This window comes from Salvelinus sp. IW2-2015, linkage group LG20, assembly GCF_002910315.2.
Source record: "Salvelinus sp. IW2-2015 linkage group LG20, ASM291031v2, whole genome shotgun sequence".
NCBI classification, from domain to species: Eukaryota; Metazoa; Chordata; class Actinopteri; order Salmoniformes; family Salmonidae; genus Salvelinus; species Salvelinus sp. IW2-2015.
In genome coordinates, this window is record NC_036860.1 from 47,972,674 (window position 1) to 47,987,592 (window position 14,919).

The 14,919-nt window shown below is 44.4% G+C and overlaps 1 protein-coding gene across 1 annotated transcript in view; it reads left to right on the forward strand.

The window, feature by feature from the left end:
• The window catches only part of LOC139029453 (sacsin-like), a 44,015-nt gene that overhangs the window by 5,278 nt on the left and 23,818 nt on the right, over window positions 1-14,919 (forward strand). Inside the window, exon 5 of the mRNA XM_070449464.1 lies at window positions 7,895-8,041. Coding sequence (XP_070305565.1) covers window positions 7,895-8,041 — 147 coding nt within the window. The remainder of the gene's footprint in view (window positions 1-7,894; window positions 8,042-14,919) is intronic.

Below are 14,919 nucleotides of genomic sequence, written 5' to 3' on the forward strand. Positions count from 1 at the left end.
CAGTATGTTTTCTCCTAGTAGGGAGAAAAGAGTCAAGAGCCAGTGTTAGTTATTTTCAAAATATAACTTTCTTTTTTTGGGGGGGGGGGGTGCTGACGGATTATTTAAGATACTCTTTGAAGAGGTAGGGTTTCAGATGTATTCGGAAGATGGGCAGGGACTCTGCTGTCCTAGGTTCAGGGGGAAGCTGGTTGCAACATTGGGGTGCCAGGACAGAGAACAGCTTGAACTGGGATGAACGGGAGCTGCCCTTCCGTAGGGGGGGAGGGCCAAGAGACCAGCAGTGGCATAACAAATTACTATTTTTGGGGTGTGGGGTTTGATGAGGAGGATCTGATGGTTCACGGTGTCGGAGGCAGTGGATAGATCTAGGAGGATGAGAACAGAGGAGAGATGGTCAGAGAGCCTCCGTTACACAGAGAAGAGCAGTCTCGGTTGAGTGACCAGCTCTCTCTGTGAGGCTCACGGTGCTCTGAGCCTCTGGCTTCCGGCCAGCCGAACCGATTGAGTGTGCTCACATGCTCCCTAAAAAGACATTAGCTTGAATAATGAAGACAAAAATAACGGGAAAGCGGCGGTAATACCCCGGGACAGTAGAGGGCAATGAGTTAGTAATAGCCATCTATGACCAAACAAGGAAGTGACGACACACCCAGACAAGGAACAGACGGGCGGGAGAATACAATTGTATACACAGAGAGAAACTTGACTGGGAGGGGAAGATGGCGAAAGTGGATGCTGAGTTCGAATTTATCAGCGTGTCGTGTACATTTGGTGGAGACGAATGTTTGAATGGACAACAGTAATATTGAAAACTGTAACAAAAAGGAAATTGTCTAAAATTGGAGTGGACGATACGTGTGTATATGATAAAGAATCGCTTCTTGTTGAGATGCGTTTGTTGAGTAAGGCTACATATGAGAAACCTGTTTGAGGTGTGGAAAATGGTGAAGTGTGTGCTTGGAAAAGGGGAGTCTGTCAGAGTGACCAGGAGTGGTCTTATTTTGATTAATTGTATTTCTGAAGAGTAGAGGAAGATTGCAGTGGGCCTCAAAAGAATCTGGACAACAGAAGTTTTGTGTTTTGAACTTTGGAGTAGAGCACCCGTCAAAGGAGTCATCTCAGGGGTGACAACGGGTGTTCAGGTTGAATACCTGAATTGAATTCGTAGTGTGGTTGGTGCCCAGCGTCTGACCCGCTGGGTGAATGGAGAAAAATAAGAAAGTCTGTCGGTCCTGTTGTTTTTTGATAAAGAGCAAATACTATGGGTGTTTTCTGTTAAGAGAATGTGTTTCTTGTTAAAAGGCTAAATAGCACTAAAGGGGGTAAGCAAAGGCACTATGTGTAATCATGGGATTAAGTGTATTTTTTGGTATAATTCTATAATGGCCTATACTTATCTGTACTTAATCCTATAATGGCCCATAGTAATATTATAGTCCGATAATGGCATGTAGCAATCTTATAATTGCCTATATTAATCTGTACTTATTATTTTCTTGGAAATAATGTATAGGCGCGCCACCAATATAATTGATCCAAGGAACTAGAGGCTGAGCGGAAACAACTGTAAGGGAGTGCGTAACTGGCGGCAAGGAAGTCAGTCGCAGGAGAGAAAAACTGGGTAATCAACGGAGCAGTTTTAATCATAAAACCCACCGGGAACCAGAACAACAAACAAATTAGTAACAAAACCCTTCGCACATCAGAGAAAACGTGCACATGCACTTACAATAAACAATTCCGCACAAAGACATGGGGGGAACAGAGGGTTAAATACACAACATGTAATGAGGGAAATTGAGACCAGGTGTGTGAGAAGACAAGACAAAAACAAATGGAAAATGAAAAGTGGATCGATGATGGCTAGAAGACCGGTGACGCCGACCGCCGAGCGCCGCCCGAACAAGGAGAGGAACCGACTTCGGTGGAAGTCGTGACAGTAACTTAGATTTGGAAACAATGGTGGAGTAAAGCCGAGGGGATATGGTTATTAGTGTAAASTGGAGGGACTATGAAACTTTTATAAGCATGAAACTGTATTAAAGGAGTGAACTGAGAATAAGTCCGGCAGTTGGTCCATGGGCCAGCTCGGCTTGTTACTTTGTAATAAAGTCTATTTCAATTCCCAAGTTCCGGTATCTGAGAAATAGGATTGAGCGAARATTTCCACGACAATACCTACGGATGTGAAGCTTGGTTATGTAAGATACGCCGTAAGAACTTTCGTCCCCAAACCCCTGCAGTGCAAGAATTGTAAAGGATTTGGCCATGTTTCAAGTGTGTGCAGACGAACAGAGTATACTGAAGGAAGGTGTGTAGAATAACGACTGTGTTTCAATTGTGGTGGGGATCATGATCCTGAGTTCCTAGAGTGCCCTGTAAGGTTGAAGGAAATTGAGGTGGCAAGTTAGAGCGGTCAATCGAATCTCCTATGCGGAGGCGATTGAAATAATTGAGAAAACGTGATGCTAGTGAAGAGATGGTAGTGGATACACCACAGCCTGTAGTAAATGTTTGCTGTCAGACAAAAGATACTGTCACGTTCGTTTAGAGATGGATTAGACCAAGGTGTAGCGTGGTAAGCGTACATCTTTCTTTTATTTGATGACACCGAAAATAAAATATATATATAAAACGAACGTAAAGCTACATGCAGTGCAGAAAGCAACTACATACAAACAAGATCCCACAAACTAAAGGTGGAAAAAAATCTGCCTACATATGATCCCCAATCAGAGACAACGATAGACAGCTGCCTCTGATTGGGAACCATACCCGGCCAACAAAGAAATATAAAAACTAGAATGCACACCCAAATCACACCCCGACCTAACCAAATAGAGAAATGAAAAGGCTCTCTAAGGTCAGGGCGTGACAGTACCCCCCCCCCCCCCCCCAAAAGTGCGGACTCCGGCCGCAAAACCTGACTCCATGGGGGAGGGTCCGGGTGGGCATCTAGCCTCCGGTTCAGCTGCAACAGAAATGTTTTTGGGACTCATGGATTTTACATCGGCTCTGGAAGATCTGGAAAATCTCTGGAAGATAAACCTGATTCTATGATGTCTTGTGTACATGAATTTAGATTGAACTATATCCCCCCCCCTCTACGGTCAATTCCTTTGACCTCATGGCTTGGTTTATGCTCTGKCATGGACTGTCAACTTATATAGACAGGTGTGTGCCTTTCCAAATCATGTCCAATCAATTGAATTTACCACATGTGGAATCAAGTTGTAGAAACATGGATGATCAATGGAAACAGGATGCACCTGAGCTCAATTTCGAGTGTCATAGCAAAGGGTCTGAATACTTATGTAAATAAGGTATCTGTTTTTTATTTTTAATACATTTGCAAAAATTTCTAAACCTGTTTTCGCTTTGTCATTATGGGGTATTGTGTGTAGATTGAGGAATATTTTTTTTGTTCATCCATTTTAGAATAAGGTTGTAACGTAACAAAATGTGGAAAAAGGTAAGGGGTCTGAATACTTACCAAATGCACTGTATGTATGAAAGGTTTCTTTAAAATCACAACGGATGCAGTCAGAAAGTGATTGAAATCATATGGAACGACCCAAAATAAATAACTTATAATTGAACCTTACATTAGAAGGGCTCACTGTTGATTAGACAGCCAACATGCTGAATTTGATCTTTGACAGTGGTTTATGAAATGTCCATTTTACTTCAACATTACACTACAACACTAATGAATACATCAGAAATGAATAAATTCAGGAAAAGCTATTTGTCTGAGGCTGACTTGGTCTCATTGCATGCTGACTGCTAGGCAGCAAATGCAGTAAGGGCTTTCTACCACAACATTCGATTAACAGCAGGGCAACATGCCCAGATTAATGTGTATAATACTATGCAAGCTAGATCTACTCATGGTTTTTAAAGCTAGCCAGCTTCAGTTAGCTTCACATTCCAGCTTAGGCTTCATCCATGTTATGAAGGTGGATATTGATTGTGCACCCACCGCTTACTCAAGCCTGGGCAGTAACTGCTCGTTCATGTCGCACGTGACTAGTCGAATGCCAAACTCTAAATTGAGACAATGCTGATACATCAATTCATGGGTGAGTCAGTGCCACTTTTTAATTTGTGCTGAAATCAAAATGAAAAAAAGTTATCTTGAAGATTCAGCTATGGTGTGAAATAGACTGTTAGAAGTGCCTTCTTTCTTTTATTACATATTGTTAATGCTGTCTTTTTTGTTAGCTTTGGTGTGCTTATCAATGCACGAGCACCTTTTTTCACACTCCTATCGATAAAATAATTATATTAATTCATACAAAGTAGTACTGTGCTTAAGTTTCAAATGCATTCTGTCATTACTAAATGTGTAATTTGATAGGTATTTTAACATGACTATTTTTTAACACAAAAAAACATTACAATATTTTGTCAGTCGTCTTCCTCAAATGAAGGGGATGATGACGCAATCCTTGCGAGAGGGAGGGAATGGGATTTCAATGGTCCTTCATTCAGGATAAATGGAGTTAGCTCTTAGTTAGCCTGCCTTGGAGCAGGTTAGTTCTGAAAGATTTGTTGCAATAGAAATGTACCTGGTTAAAAGTTGAGCCACTGGTTATCCTGAGTTGAACTTAGAGTGGACCAAAGTTATCTCGCTAATTCGTCAAATCTCATTTGTACGTAGTATATGATTTATAATTTTAATCATCATGCTGGAATGCAGAAATATAAGTGGTCACTTGCTTTGAGCATCAGGAAACATTCTCTCTCTGGCTCACACAGTGCTGCCAGCAAATGTGTGGCAAGCTGGCATTAGCAAAAACAAGTACCACACTTTATATGCTCCCAACAATGTCATGCTGTCACGTTCTGACCATAGTTCTTTTGTGTTTTCGTTGTTTTAGTGTTGGTCAGGACGTGAGCTGAGTGGGCATTCTATGTTGTGTGTCTAGTTTTTCCGTTTCTATGTTTGGCCTGATATGGTTCTCAATCAGAGGCAGGTGTTTGTCATTATCTCTGATTGGGAACCATATTTAGGTAGCCTGTTTTGTGTTGGGTTTTGTTGGGTGGTTGTCTTCTGTCTTTGTGTTCATTGCACCAGATAGGACTGTTTCGGTTAGATTCACTTTTGTTATTTTGTATTGTGTCTTGTTCAGTTGTTTATTATTAAAACATGGACACTAACTACGCTGTGTCTTGGTCCGATCCCTGCTACACCTCCTCTTCAGACGAAGAGGAGGAAATCTGCCGTTACAGAACCACCCACCAAAAAAGGACTAAGTAGCGTGTTAAGGGACAGCAGCAGCAGCGACCAAGTACACAGGACTCCTGGACATGGGAGGAAATTCTGGACGGTAAGGGACCCTGGGTTCAAGCTGGAGAATATCGCGGCCCTCGTGAAGAGCTGGAGGCAGCTAAAGCCGAGAGGCGGTGGTATGAGGAGGCAGCACGGAGGCGTGGCTGGAAGCCAGAGAGGCAGCCCCAAAAATGTATTGGGGCGGGGCTAAAGGGGAGTGTGGCGAAGTCAGGTAGGAGACCTGCGCCAACTTCCCGGGCTTACCGTGGAGAGCGAGAGTACGGGCAGACACCGTGTTATGCGAAAGAGCGCACGGTGTCTCCTGTACGTGTGCATATAGCCCGGTGCCGGTACATCCCAGCTCCTCGTATCGGCGCGGGCTAGAGTGGGCATCGAGCCAGGTGCCATGAAGCCGGCTCAACGCATCTGGCTCCAGTGCGTCTCCTCGGGCCGGTGTACATGGAACCAGCCTTACGCATGGTGTCCCCCATTCGCCACGCACAGGCCAGTGCAGGTTATTTCACCTCACCCCACTGGCCGGGCTAAGGGGGTATTCAACCCGTAAGGTTGGCAGGCTCGGTGCTCAAGAGCTCCAGTACGCCTTCACGGTCCGGTATATCCGGTGCCACCTCTCGCACCAGCCCAGTAGCACCAGGCTTCCTGGGGTCTTCAGAGCCCTGTTCCTCCTCCACGCACTCGCCCTGTGGTGCGTGCTCCAGCCGTACCACCAGTTCCGGCACCACGCACCAAGCCTCCTGGTGCGTCTCCAGAGCCCTGTACGCCCTTGTGCTGCTCCCCGCACTAGCCTTGAGGTGCTGTCCTTAGCCCGGTACCACCCAGTTCCGGCACCACGCACCAGGCCTACTGTGCGCCTCAGCAGGCCAGAGTCTGCCGTCTCCCAGCGTCGCCTGCGCTGCCCGTCTGCCCAGCGCCGCCTGCGCTGCCCGTCTGCCCAGCGCCGTCTGAGCTGCCCGTCTGCCCAGCGCCATCTGAGCTGCCCGTCTGCCCAGCGCATCTGAGCTGCCTGTCTGCCACGCGCCATCTGAGCTGCCGTCTGCAGCGCCATTGAGCGCCCGTCTGTCCTGAGCCGCTAGAGCGTCCGTCATCAGGAGCCGCTAGAGCCGTCCGTCAGTCAGAGCCGGTAGAGCCGTCCGTCAGTCAGGAGCCGCCAGAGCCGCCGCGCAGTCAGGAGCGCGCAGAGACCGCCCGCAGTCAGGAGCTGCCCTCCAGTCATGAGCTGGCTCAGTCATGAGCTGCCCTCCAGTCATGAGCTGCCTCCAGTCATGAGCTGCCCTCCAGTCATGAGCTGCCCTTCAGTCATGAGCTGCCCTCCAGTCATGAGCTGCCCTCCCTCATGAGCTGCCATTCAGTCCGCGAGCTGCCATTCAGTCCGGAGGTGCCCTCAGTCCTGAGCTACCTCTAGTCTGAGCTACCCTCAGTCATGAGCTGCCCTCAGTTCATGAGCTGCCCCTCAGTCATGAGCTGCCCCTCAGTCATGAGCTGCCTCAGTCCGAGGAGTTTCCTCAGTCCAGAGGCGCCCCTCAGTCCAGTGGGGCCTTTTTAGGGGTTCCAGGCCAAGGTCGCGGCGGCGGGTCGCCGCTCAAAGGGGGACACTAAAGCGAACAAAGACTATGGTGGAGTTGGGTCCACGTCCTGCGCCAGAGCCGCCACGCGGGACAGATGCCCCCAACCCTCCTATAGGTTCAGGTTTTGCAGCCGGAGTCCGCACCTTGGGGGGGGGGGGGGGGGGGGGCGTACTGTCACGTTCTGACCACAGTTCTTTTGTGTTTTCGTTGTTTTTAGTGTTGGTCAGGACGTGAGCTGAGTGGGCATTCTATGTTGTGTGTCTAGTTTTTCTCCGTTTTTGTTTTGGTCTGATATGGTTCTCAATCAGAGGCAGGTGTTTGTCATTATCTCTGATTGGGAACCATATTTAGGTAGCCTGTTTTGTGTTGGGTTTTGTACTTTTCAATCTGGTGTAGCGGTGCCCCGCCACTTTTGATTTGGTTGAATAAAATATATTGGTGCAAAAGTGTTGAAAAGAGGGACAAACTACTGAATGAACTGACTGTTGTCTCTGTGAGCAGGGTCTTGTGCTGTATGAATAACTGATTGTTGTCGTGTCTGTCAGCAGGTCCTAATGTATATGTAATGAATACTCAGGGAGAAAAAGGTGTAGATTCACGTGCAGAGCGCGGCAGGTGTTTATTTCGCCTTCGCAGAAGGCAGGAATCGTGGTCATAGGCAGGCAATGGTCATACACAGGTAGGCAAACAGGCAGGTGAATCAAAACAAGGACTGAAGGATTAATAGTTCTCACAAATGAGCTAGGAAAAGGCTTAATAGAGTCAAAACGAACAATACCTCACAAAGGCACAAACAGAATGCATTGAACTAAGAAGCTGATGAGACCAGGTGAGTAACTAACTAACACCGGTGAAATCAATGAACAAAAATGAGAGAGGGCTACGTTCATGAACACAAAGAAACAGAACACAAGGTTGACTAAGAAAATAAATACAGAACATTACAGTATATGAATATCTGACTGTTGTCTTGTCTGTCAGCAGGTCCTAATGTGTATGATTAACTGACTGTAGTTGTGTCTGTGACCAGGTCCTGCACTGTATGCCTTCAACAACGCGGAGTTCACAGCAGAGGACTGGGAGGGAATCACGACCACAGGCCGGAGCATCAAACGCAAAGACCCAAACAAAGTTGGCAGGTTTGGGATGGGATTCAATTCTGTCTACCACATAACAGGTGAATCCCAAAGTATTTTTATCACAACAAAGAATCAAACAATGAGCATGCAATAGCTACTGTATTTCACAAGGTGTGGTTGATATGCTAAAATCCATAACACAGCGCATGGATCTAGTGACAAGAAAAAGTATGTGAACCCTTTGGATTTACCTGGATTTCTGCATTTTTACATAAAATTTGATCTGATCTTCATCTAAGTCACAACAATAGACCAACACAGTGTGCTTAAACTAATAACACAAATTATTGTATTTTTCTTGTCTATATTGAATACAGACTTTTTCCAACCTACACTGTGAATGTTTAAATTATGTGAACCACTAGGCTAATGACTTCTCCAAAAGCTAATTGGAGTCATGAGTCAACTAACCTGGAGTCGAATCAATGAGACGAGATTGGAGATTTTGGTTTGAGCTGCCCTGCCCCATAAAAAAACGCTATTCACCAGAAGCATTGCCTGACGTGAACCATGCCTCGAACAAAAGAGATGTCAGAAGAACCTAAGATTAAGAATTGTTGCCTTGCATAAAGCTGGAAAGGGTTACAAAAGTATCTCTAAGAGTCAGTCCATGGTAAGACAAATTGTCTATAAATGGAGAAATTTCAACACTGTTGCTACTCTCCCTAGGAGTGGCCATCCTGCAAAGATGACTGCAAGAGCACAGCGCAGAATGCTCAATAAGGTTAAGAAGAATCCTAGTGTCAGCTAAAGACTTACAGAAATTTCTGGAACATGCTAACATCTCTGTTGACGAGTCTGCAATACGTAAAACATTAAACAAGAATGGTGTTCATGGGAGGACACCATGGAAGAAGCCACTGCTGTCCAAAAAAACCCATTGCTGCACATCTGAAGTTCGCAAAAGAGCACCTGGATGTTCCACAGCGCTACTGGCAAAATATTCTGTGGACAGATTAAACTAAAGTTAGGTTGTTTGGAAAGAACACACAACACTCTGTGAGCAGAAAAAAAGGCACAGCACACCAACATCAAAACCTCATCCCAACTGTAAACTATGGTGAAGGGAGCATCATGGTTTGGGGCTGCTTTGCTGCCTCAGGGCCTGGACAGCTTGCTATCATCGACGGGAAAATGAATTTCCAAGTTTATCAAGACATTTTGCAGGAGAATGTAAGGCTATCTGTCTACCAATTGAAGCTCAACATAAGTTAGGTGATGCAACAGGACAACAACCCAAAAGACAGAAGTAAATCAAAAACAGAATGGCTTGAACAGAAGAAAATACGCCTTCTGGAGTGGCCCAGTCAGTCCTGACCTCAACCCAATTTGAGATGCTGTGGCATGACCTCGAGCCGTTCACACCAGACATCCCAAGAATATTGTGGAACTGAAACAGTTTTGGAAACAGGAATAGTCCAAAATTCCTCCTGACCGTTGTGCAGGTCTGATCTGCAACTACAGAAAACGTTTGGTTGAGGTTATTGCTGCCAAAGGAGGGTCAACCTGTTCAAATCAAATTGTATTAGTAACATACACATGGTTAGCAGATGTTAATGCGAGTGTAGCGAAATGCTTGTGCTTCTAGTTCCGACAGTGCAGTAATATCTAACAAGTAAGTTTTACGGGCAGTTTTACGACCTTACAACCACGTCGTAAATACCACAGAGACTCTCCCTGACCATGCAATTGAGAGAGAGTTTCACAGTAAGACAAGACAAAGGGATTCTCCCACCCAATTCTACTACATCCAAGAATTTGAGAAATGAACAATACTCCTATTTTGGAGAATGTGTAAACGGTTGGTGGAGAAGCCCGCTACGACCCGGTCCATTTTGTTTCATGTTTGTGACCTCATGAAAGACAATACAGCTACATTACCCTAACTCTGTTCATACAGGTCCCTCAGTTATGAGGTTTGCATCTAATTATTGTATAAAATGAATGAGTAAAGATGAAACCATTTGCGAAATGATTTAAAGTGATGTTAACTTTTAATATGAGAAAATCGTCTTCCCTGTAAAGTTTAACTAAGTCAGTAGCCACACCCAAGTGAATAGGCATTGGTTGGAAATTATGAACCAACCCCTTTTCTACATTTCTATAAGAGCCCCAGTGACCCAATTCACGTTGAACTAAGCAAACCCCAGCGTGAGCTGTGGTGGCGAATTGTTGAATATCCACTCGACATAACGAAAAGTCACTCATGTTCCAAATACCGCAAGAATTTGTCCTCACGTTTAAAAGGACTAATTCTAATGTTAACAATACAGGCCAGGAAACGTGGGAGCTTGCTCTACACGTGAAATGGTATGAACTCGGAACTATTGATCACTCAAGAAGAAGTGAGTCCTAGATGACCGCCTAACAGACTGCAGCTGGAAAGGTAGCAAATCTAATACGAGAACACTGACTGACTTGGACGAATCTCCAGAGTGAGATGAACCTCTCAGACCATGTGAACCTCTCACACGACGACCCGGAAGATTCCACAAAGAACATAGACTGGGCAAACCAGAGCCTCACATCACCAACTCAACAATCAAAGCCAGCTTCACGTAATTACAATGTATTGCTTTTACGAATGAGCTATCGTTAGTGGCATATGTATTTATGTAAGAATAGCTTCCCAGGGCCAATAGAGACCCATCTTCCTTAGCCTTCCTTCCAAAACCCCTTCTCTTCTCTGAATCTATTGTGTTATAACCAAACTGTTTTTGTTTAGTCCACTAGGGATGGTATAATGTTATTATGTATTGTATATTCTGTAATTGTTTAATTAGTTAGTAAATAAATAATTGAGCCAATTGGTGTATGGATGATTTATATTAAAGGCTGGGTTTGTGCAGATAACCAACAATTTCTGACGTTCAGATGAGACTGACGAAGGTAATAATAATAATTCATTAACTTCTAGTTCCTCCCAAACCCGGATCCGGGACACCCCCCCACAGTAAAAAAGCTGACTAGCATAGCCTAGCATAGCGTCACAAGTAAATACTAGCATCTAAATATCATTAATCACAAGTCCAAGACACCAGATGAAAGATACACTTCTTGTGAATCCAGCCATCATTTCTGATTTTTAAAATGTTTTCCAGGGAAGACACAATATGTAAATCTATTAGCTAACCACGTTAGCAAAAGACACCACTTTTTTTACTCCACCAGTTTTTTACTCCATCAGTAGCTATCACTAATTCGACTAAATAAAGATATATATAGCCACTAACCAAGAAACAACTTCATAAGATGACAGTCTGATAACATATTTTGGTATAGCATATGTTTTTTTAGAAAAATGTGCATTTTTCAGGTATAAATCATAGTTTACCATTGCAGCCACTATCACAAAACTCACCAAAGCGACTAGAATAACTACAGAGAGCAACGTGTATTACCTAATTACTCATCATAAAACATTTCTTAAAAATACACAGCGTACAGCAATTGAAAGACACAGATCTTGTGAATCCAGACAATATTTCAGATTTTCTAAGTGTTTTACAGCGAAAACACAATATATCGTTATATTAGCATACCACATGAGCTAACATCACCCAGCATTGATTCAAGGCAAAAAGAGCGATAGCGTTATCACCACCAAAATATATACATTTTTTCACTAACCTTCTCAGAATTCTTCAGATGACAGTCCTGTAACATCATATTACACAATGCATATAGAGTTTGTTCGAAAATGTGCATATTTAGCATCACAAATCGTGGTTATGCAATCTGTCAATCTGTCAAATCTATGCAATCTGTAAAAACATGCATGCATTCTGGCGGCGCCATCTTGGAAAGGCACCTAAGTTTACGATTATTTATCGATTAGATTGACAAAAAAAATACAGGTTGGACAGTTAATGAAAGATGCATTAGTTATTAATGCAACCGCTGAGTTAGTTTTAAAATTAACGTTACTAGACATACAGTGTGCGTTACAGCCAGACTAGTGCCGCAACAATGGCCGACAAATGCGTTTACATTTTTCCAGATAAATACGGAATAAAATCATAAATAGCTCTTACTTTTGGACGAGCTTCCATCAGTATCTTGGGCAAGGTGTCCTTTGTCCAAAAGAATCGTTGCTTTGTTGTAAAACGTCCTCTTCAACTTCGGAACTAGCAGCTAACAATAGCTACGTGGCACACACATGTCCAATCCTCAAAGCGCAATACTACGAAAATTCCGAAAATAGCAATATACTCGCATAAACTGATATAAATCGGTTTAAAATAACTTCGTTATGAGTTTTTCTAACACCTATATCGAATTAAATCACAGACGGATATATCTTAGCCCGATAACGAGAGCTTTTGAGCATGCCATTCTGATGTCTCTCTTGCGTCTTGAGGAGCGTCCAAAAGAAGGACATGTCACTCCATGGCGTTTTATAAACTCTGAGAAATACGTAGAGACTCCATTCCACTTCTCATTGGTTACTGACATCCAGGGGAAGGCGGGTGCAGTTCATTTCGACCCATAGGGCACACACAGAGCTTTAAACTGATCTGAGAACAGAGCCTAGTTTTCTGACCTTCGCATGTCCTGTCATGATTTTCGCTGTAGAAAGAGTTCTGGTTCACCCACAAGCATAATTCAAACGGTTTTAGAAACTAGAGATTGTTTTCTATCCAATGTAATAATAATATGCATATTGTACGAGCAAAATTGAGTACGAGGCAGTTTAATTTGGAAATGTAAAAAAAGAAATAGTGCTACAGCTCCCCTATTGACAAAAGGTTAATAGAAGACTAATTGATCAGATATTAAAATATCTGAAGAGTATATTCTGAAAATTCTAACTTTAATCTGAACATTTTCTGTCACGACTTCTGCCGAGTCGATGCTTCTCCTTGTTCGGCGGGTGCTCGGCGGTCGACGTCGCTGGTCTTCTAGCCATCGCCGATTCATTTTCCATTTGTCTTGTCTTGTTTTCCCACACACCTGGTTCTCATTTCCTCATTATGTGTTGTGTATTTAACCCTCTGTTTCCTCATGTCGTTGTGTGGTTTGTTTATTCTGTTTCATGTATTGCGCACGTTAGTCTGTTGCGCTGGGTTATGTTAACCCTATTGTTATTTCGTGTTCTCTTTGCCGTGTGTTTTTGGTTCGCCAAAATAAAGGCTCCGTTGGCTACACCATATCGCTCTCCTGCCCCTGACTCTTGACAACCATTTAACACATATCTGACATTTTCCGTGGTGCCCCGACTTCTAGTTAATTAAATTTACATGATTAGTTTAATCAGGTAATGATAATTACAGAGAATTGATTTGATAAAATAACAGTCTTCACATTTAATGATACTAAAGACACGACATGGGTGAATGAGAATATGTACATATAAATATATGGATGAGCGATGGCCGAGCAGCATGGCAAGGTGCAATAGATATGATATATGATATGAGTAATATGTACATGTAGGTAGAGTTGTTAAAGTAGCTATGCATAGATGATAAAAACAGAGAGTAGCAGTTGGTAAAAGCAGAGGGGGGGGGGGGGGGGCAATGCTAATAGTCTGGGCTGTTTCGAAGCTTCTTGGACCTAGACTTGGCGCTCCGGTACCGCTTGTCATGCGGTAGCAGAGAGAACAGTCTATGACTAGGGTGGCTGGAGTCTTTGACACCGGGGGCCTTCCTCTGGGGCCTTCCTCTGACACCGCCTGGTAATAAAGGTCCTGGATGGCAGGAAGCTTGGCCCAGTGATGTACTGGGCCTTACGCACTACCCTCTAGTGCCTTGCGGTCGGAGGCCGAGCAGTTGCCATACCAGGCAGTGATGCAACCAGTCAGGATGCTCTTGATGGTGCAGCTGTAGAACCTCTTGAGGATCTGAGGACCCATGCCAAATCTTTTCAGTCTCCTGAGGGGGAATAGGTTTTGTTGTGCCCTCTTCACGACTGTCTTGGTGTGTTTGGACCATGTTAGTTTGTTGGTGATGTGGACACCAAGGAACTTGAAACTCTCAACCTGCTCCACTACAGCCCCATCGATGAGAATGGGGGCATGCTCGGTCCTCCTTTTCCTGTAGTCCACAATCATCTCCTTTATCTTGATCACGTTCAGGGAGAGGTTGTTGTCCTTGCACCACACGGCCAGGTCTCTGCCCTCCTCCCTATAGGCTGTCTCGTCGTTTTCAGTGATCAGGCCTAACACTGTTGTGTCATCGGGAAACTTAATTATTAAGTTTTGCCAGGCCGTGCAGTCATGCTTGAAAAGGGACTACAGGAGGGGACTAGGCACGCACCCCTGAGGGGCCCCTGTGTTGAGGATCAGCGTGACGAATGTGTTGTTACCTACCCTTACCAACTGGGGGTGGCCCGTCAGGAAGTCCAGAACCCAGTTGCACAGGGTGGGGTTGAGACCCAGGGCCTCAAGCTTAATGATAAGCTTGGAGGGTACTATGGTGTTGAACGCTGAGCTATAGTCAATTAACAGCATTCTTACATAGGTATTCCTCTTGTCCAGATGGGATAGGGCAGTGTTATGGTGATTGAATCGTCTGTGGACCTATTGGGGCGGTAAGCAAATTGAAGTGTCTAGGGTAATAGGTAAGGTGGAGGTGATATGATCCTTGACTAGCCTCTCAAATCACTTCTTGATGACAGAAGTGAGTGCTACTGGGCGGTAGTCATTTAGTTCAGTTACTTTTGCCTTCTTGGGTACAGGAACAGTGGCGGCCATCTTGAAGCATGTGGGGACGGCAGACTGGGATAGGGAGAGATTGAATATGTCCGTAAACACTCCAGCCAGCTGGTCAGCGCATGCTATGAGGACGTGACTGGGGATGCCGCCTGAGCCCGCAGCCTTGCGAGCGTTAACCCGTTTAAATGTTTTACTCACGTCAGCCACAGAGAAGGAGGGGGGATGTTTTTAACTCACGTCAGCCACAGAGACGGAGGGGGG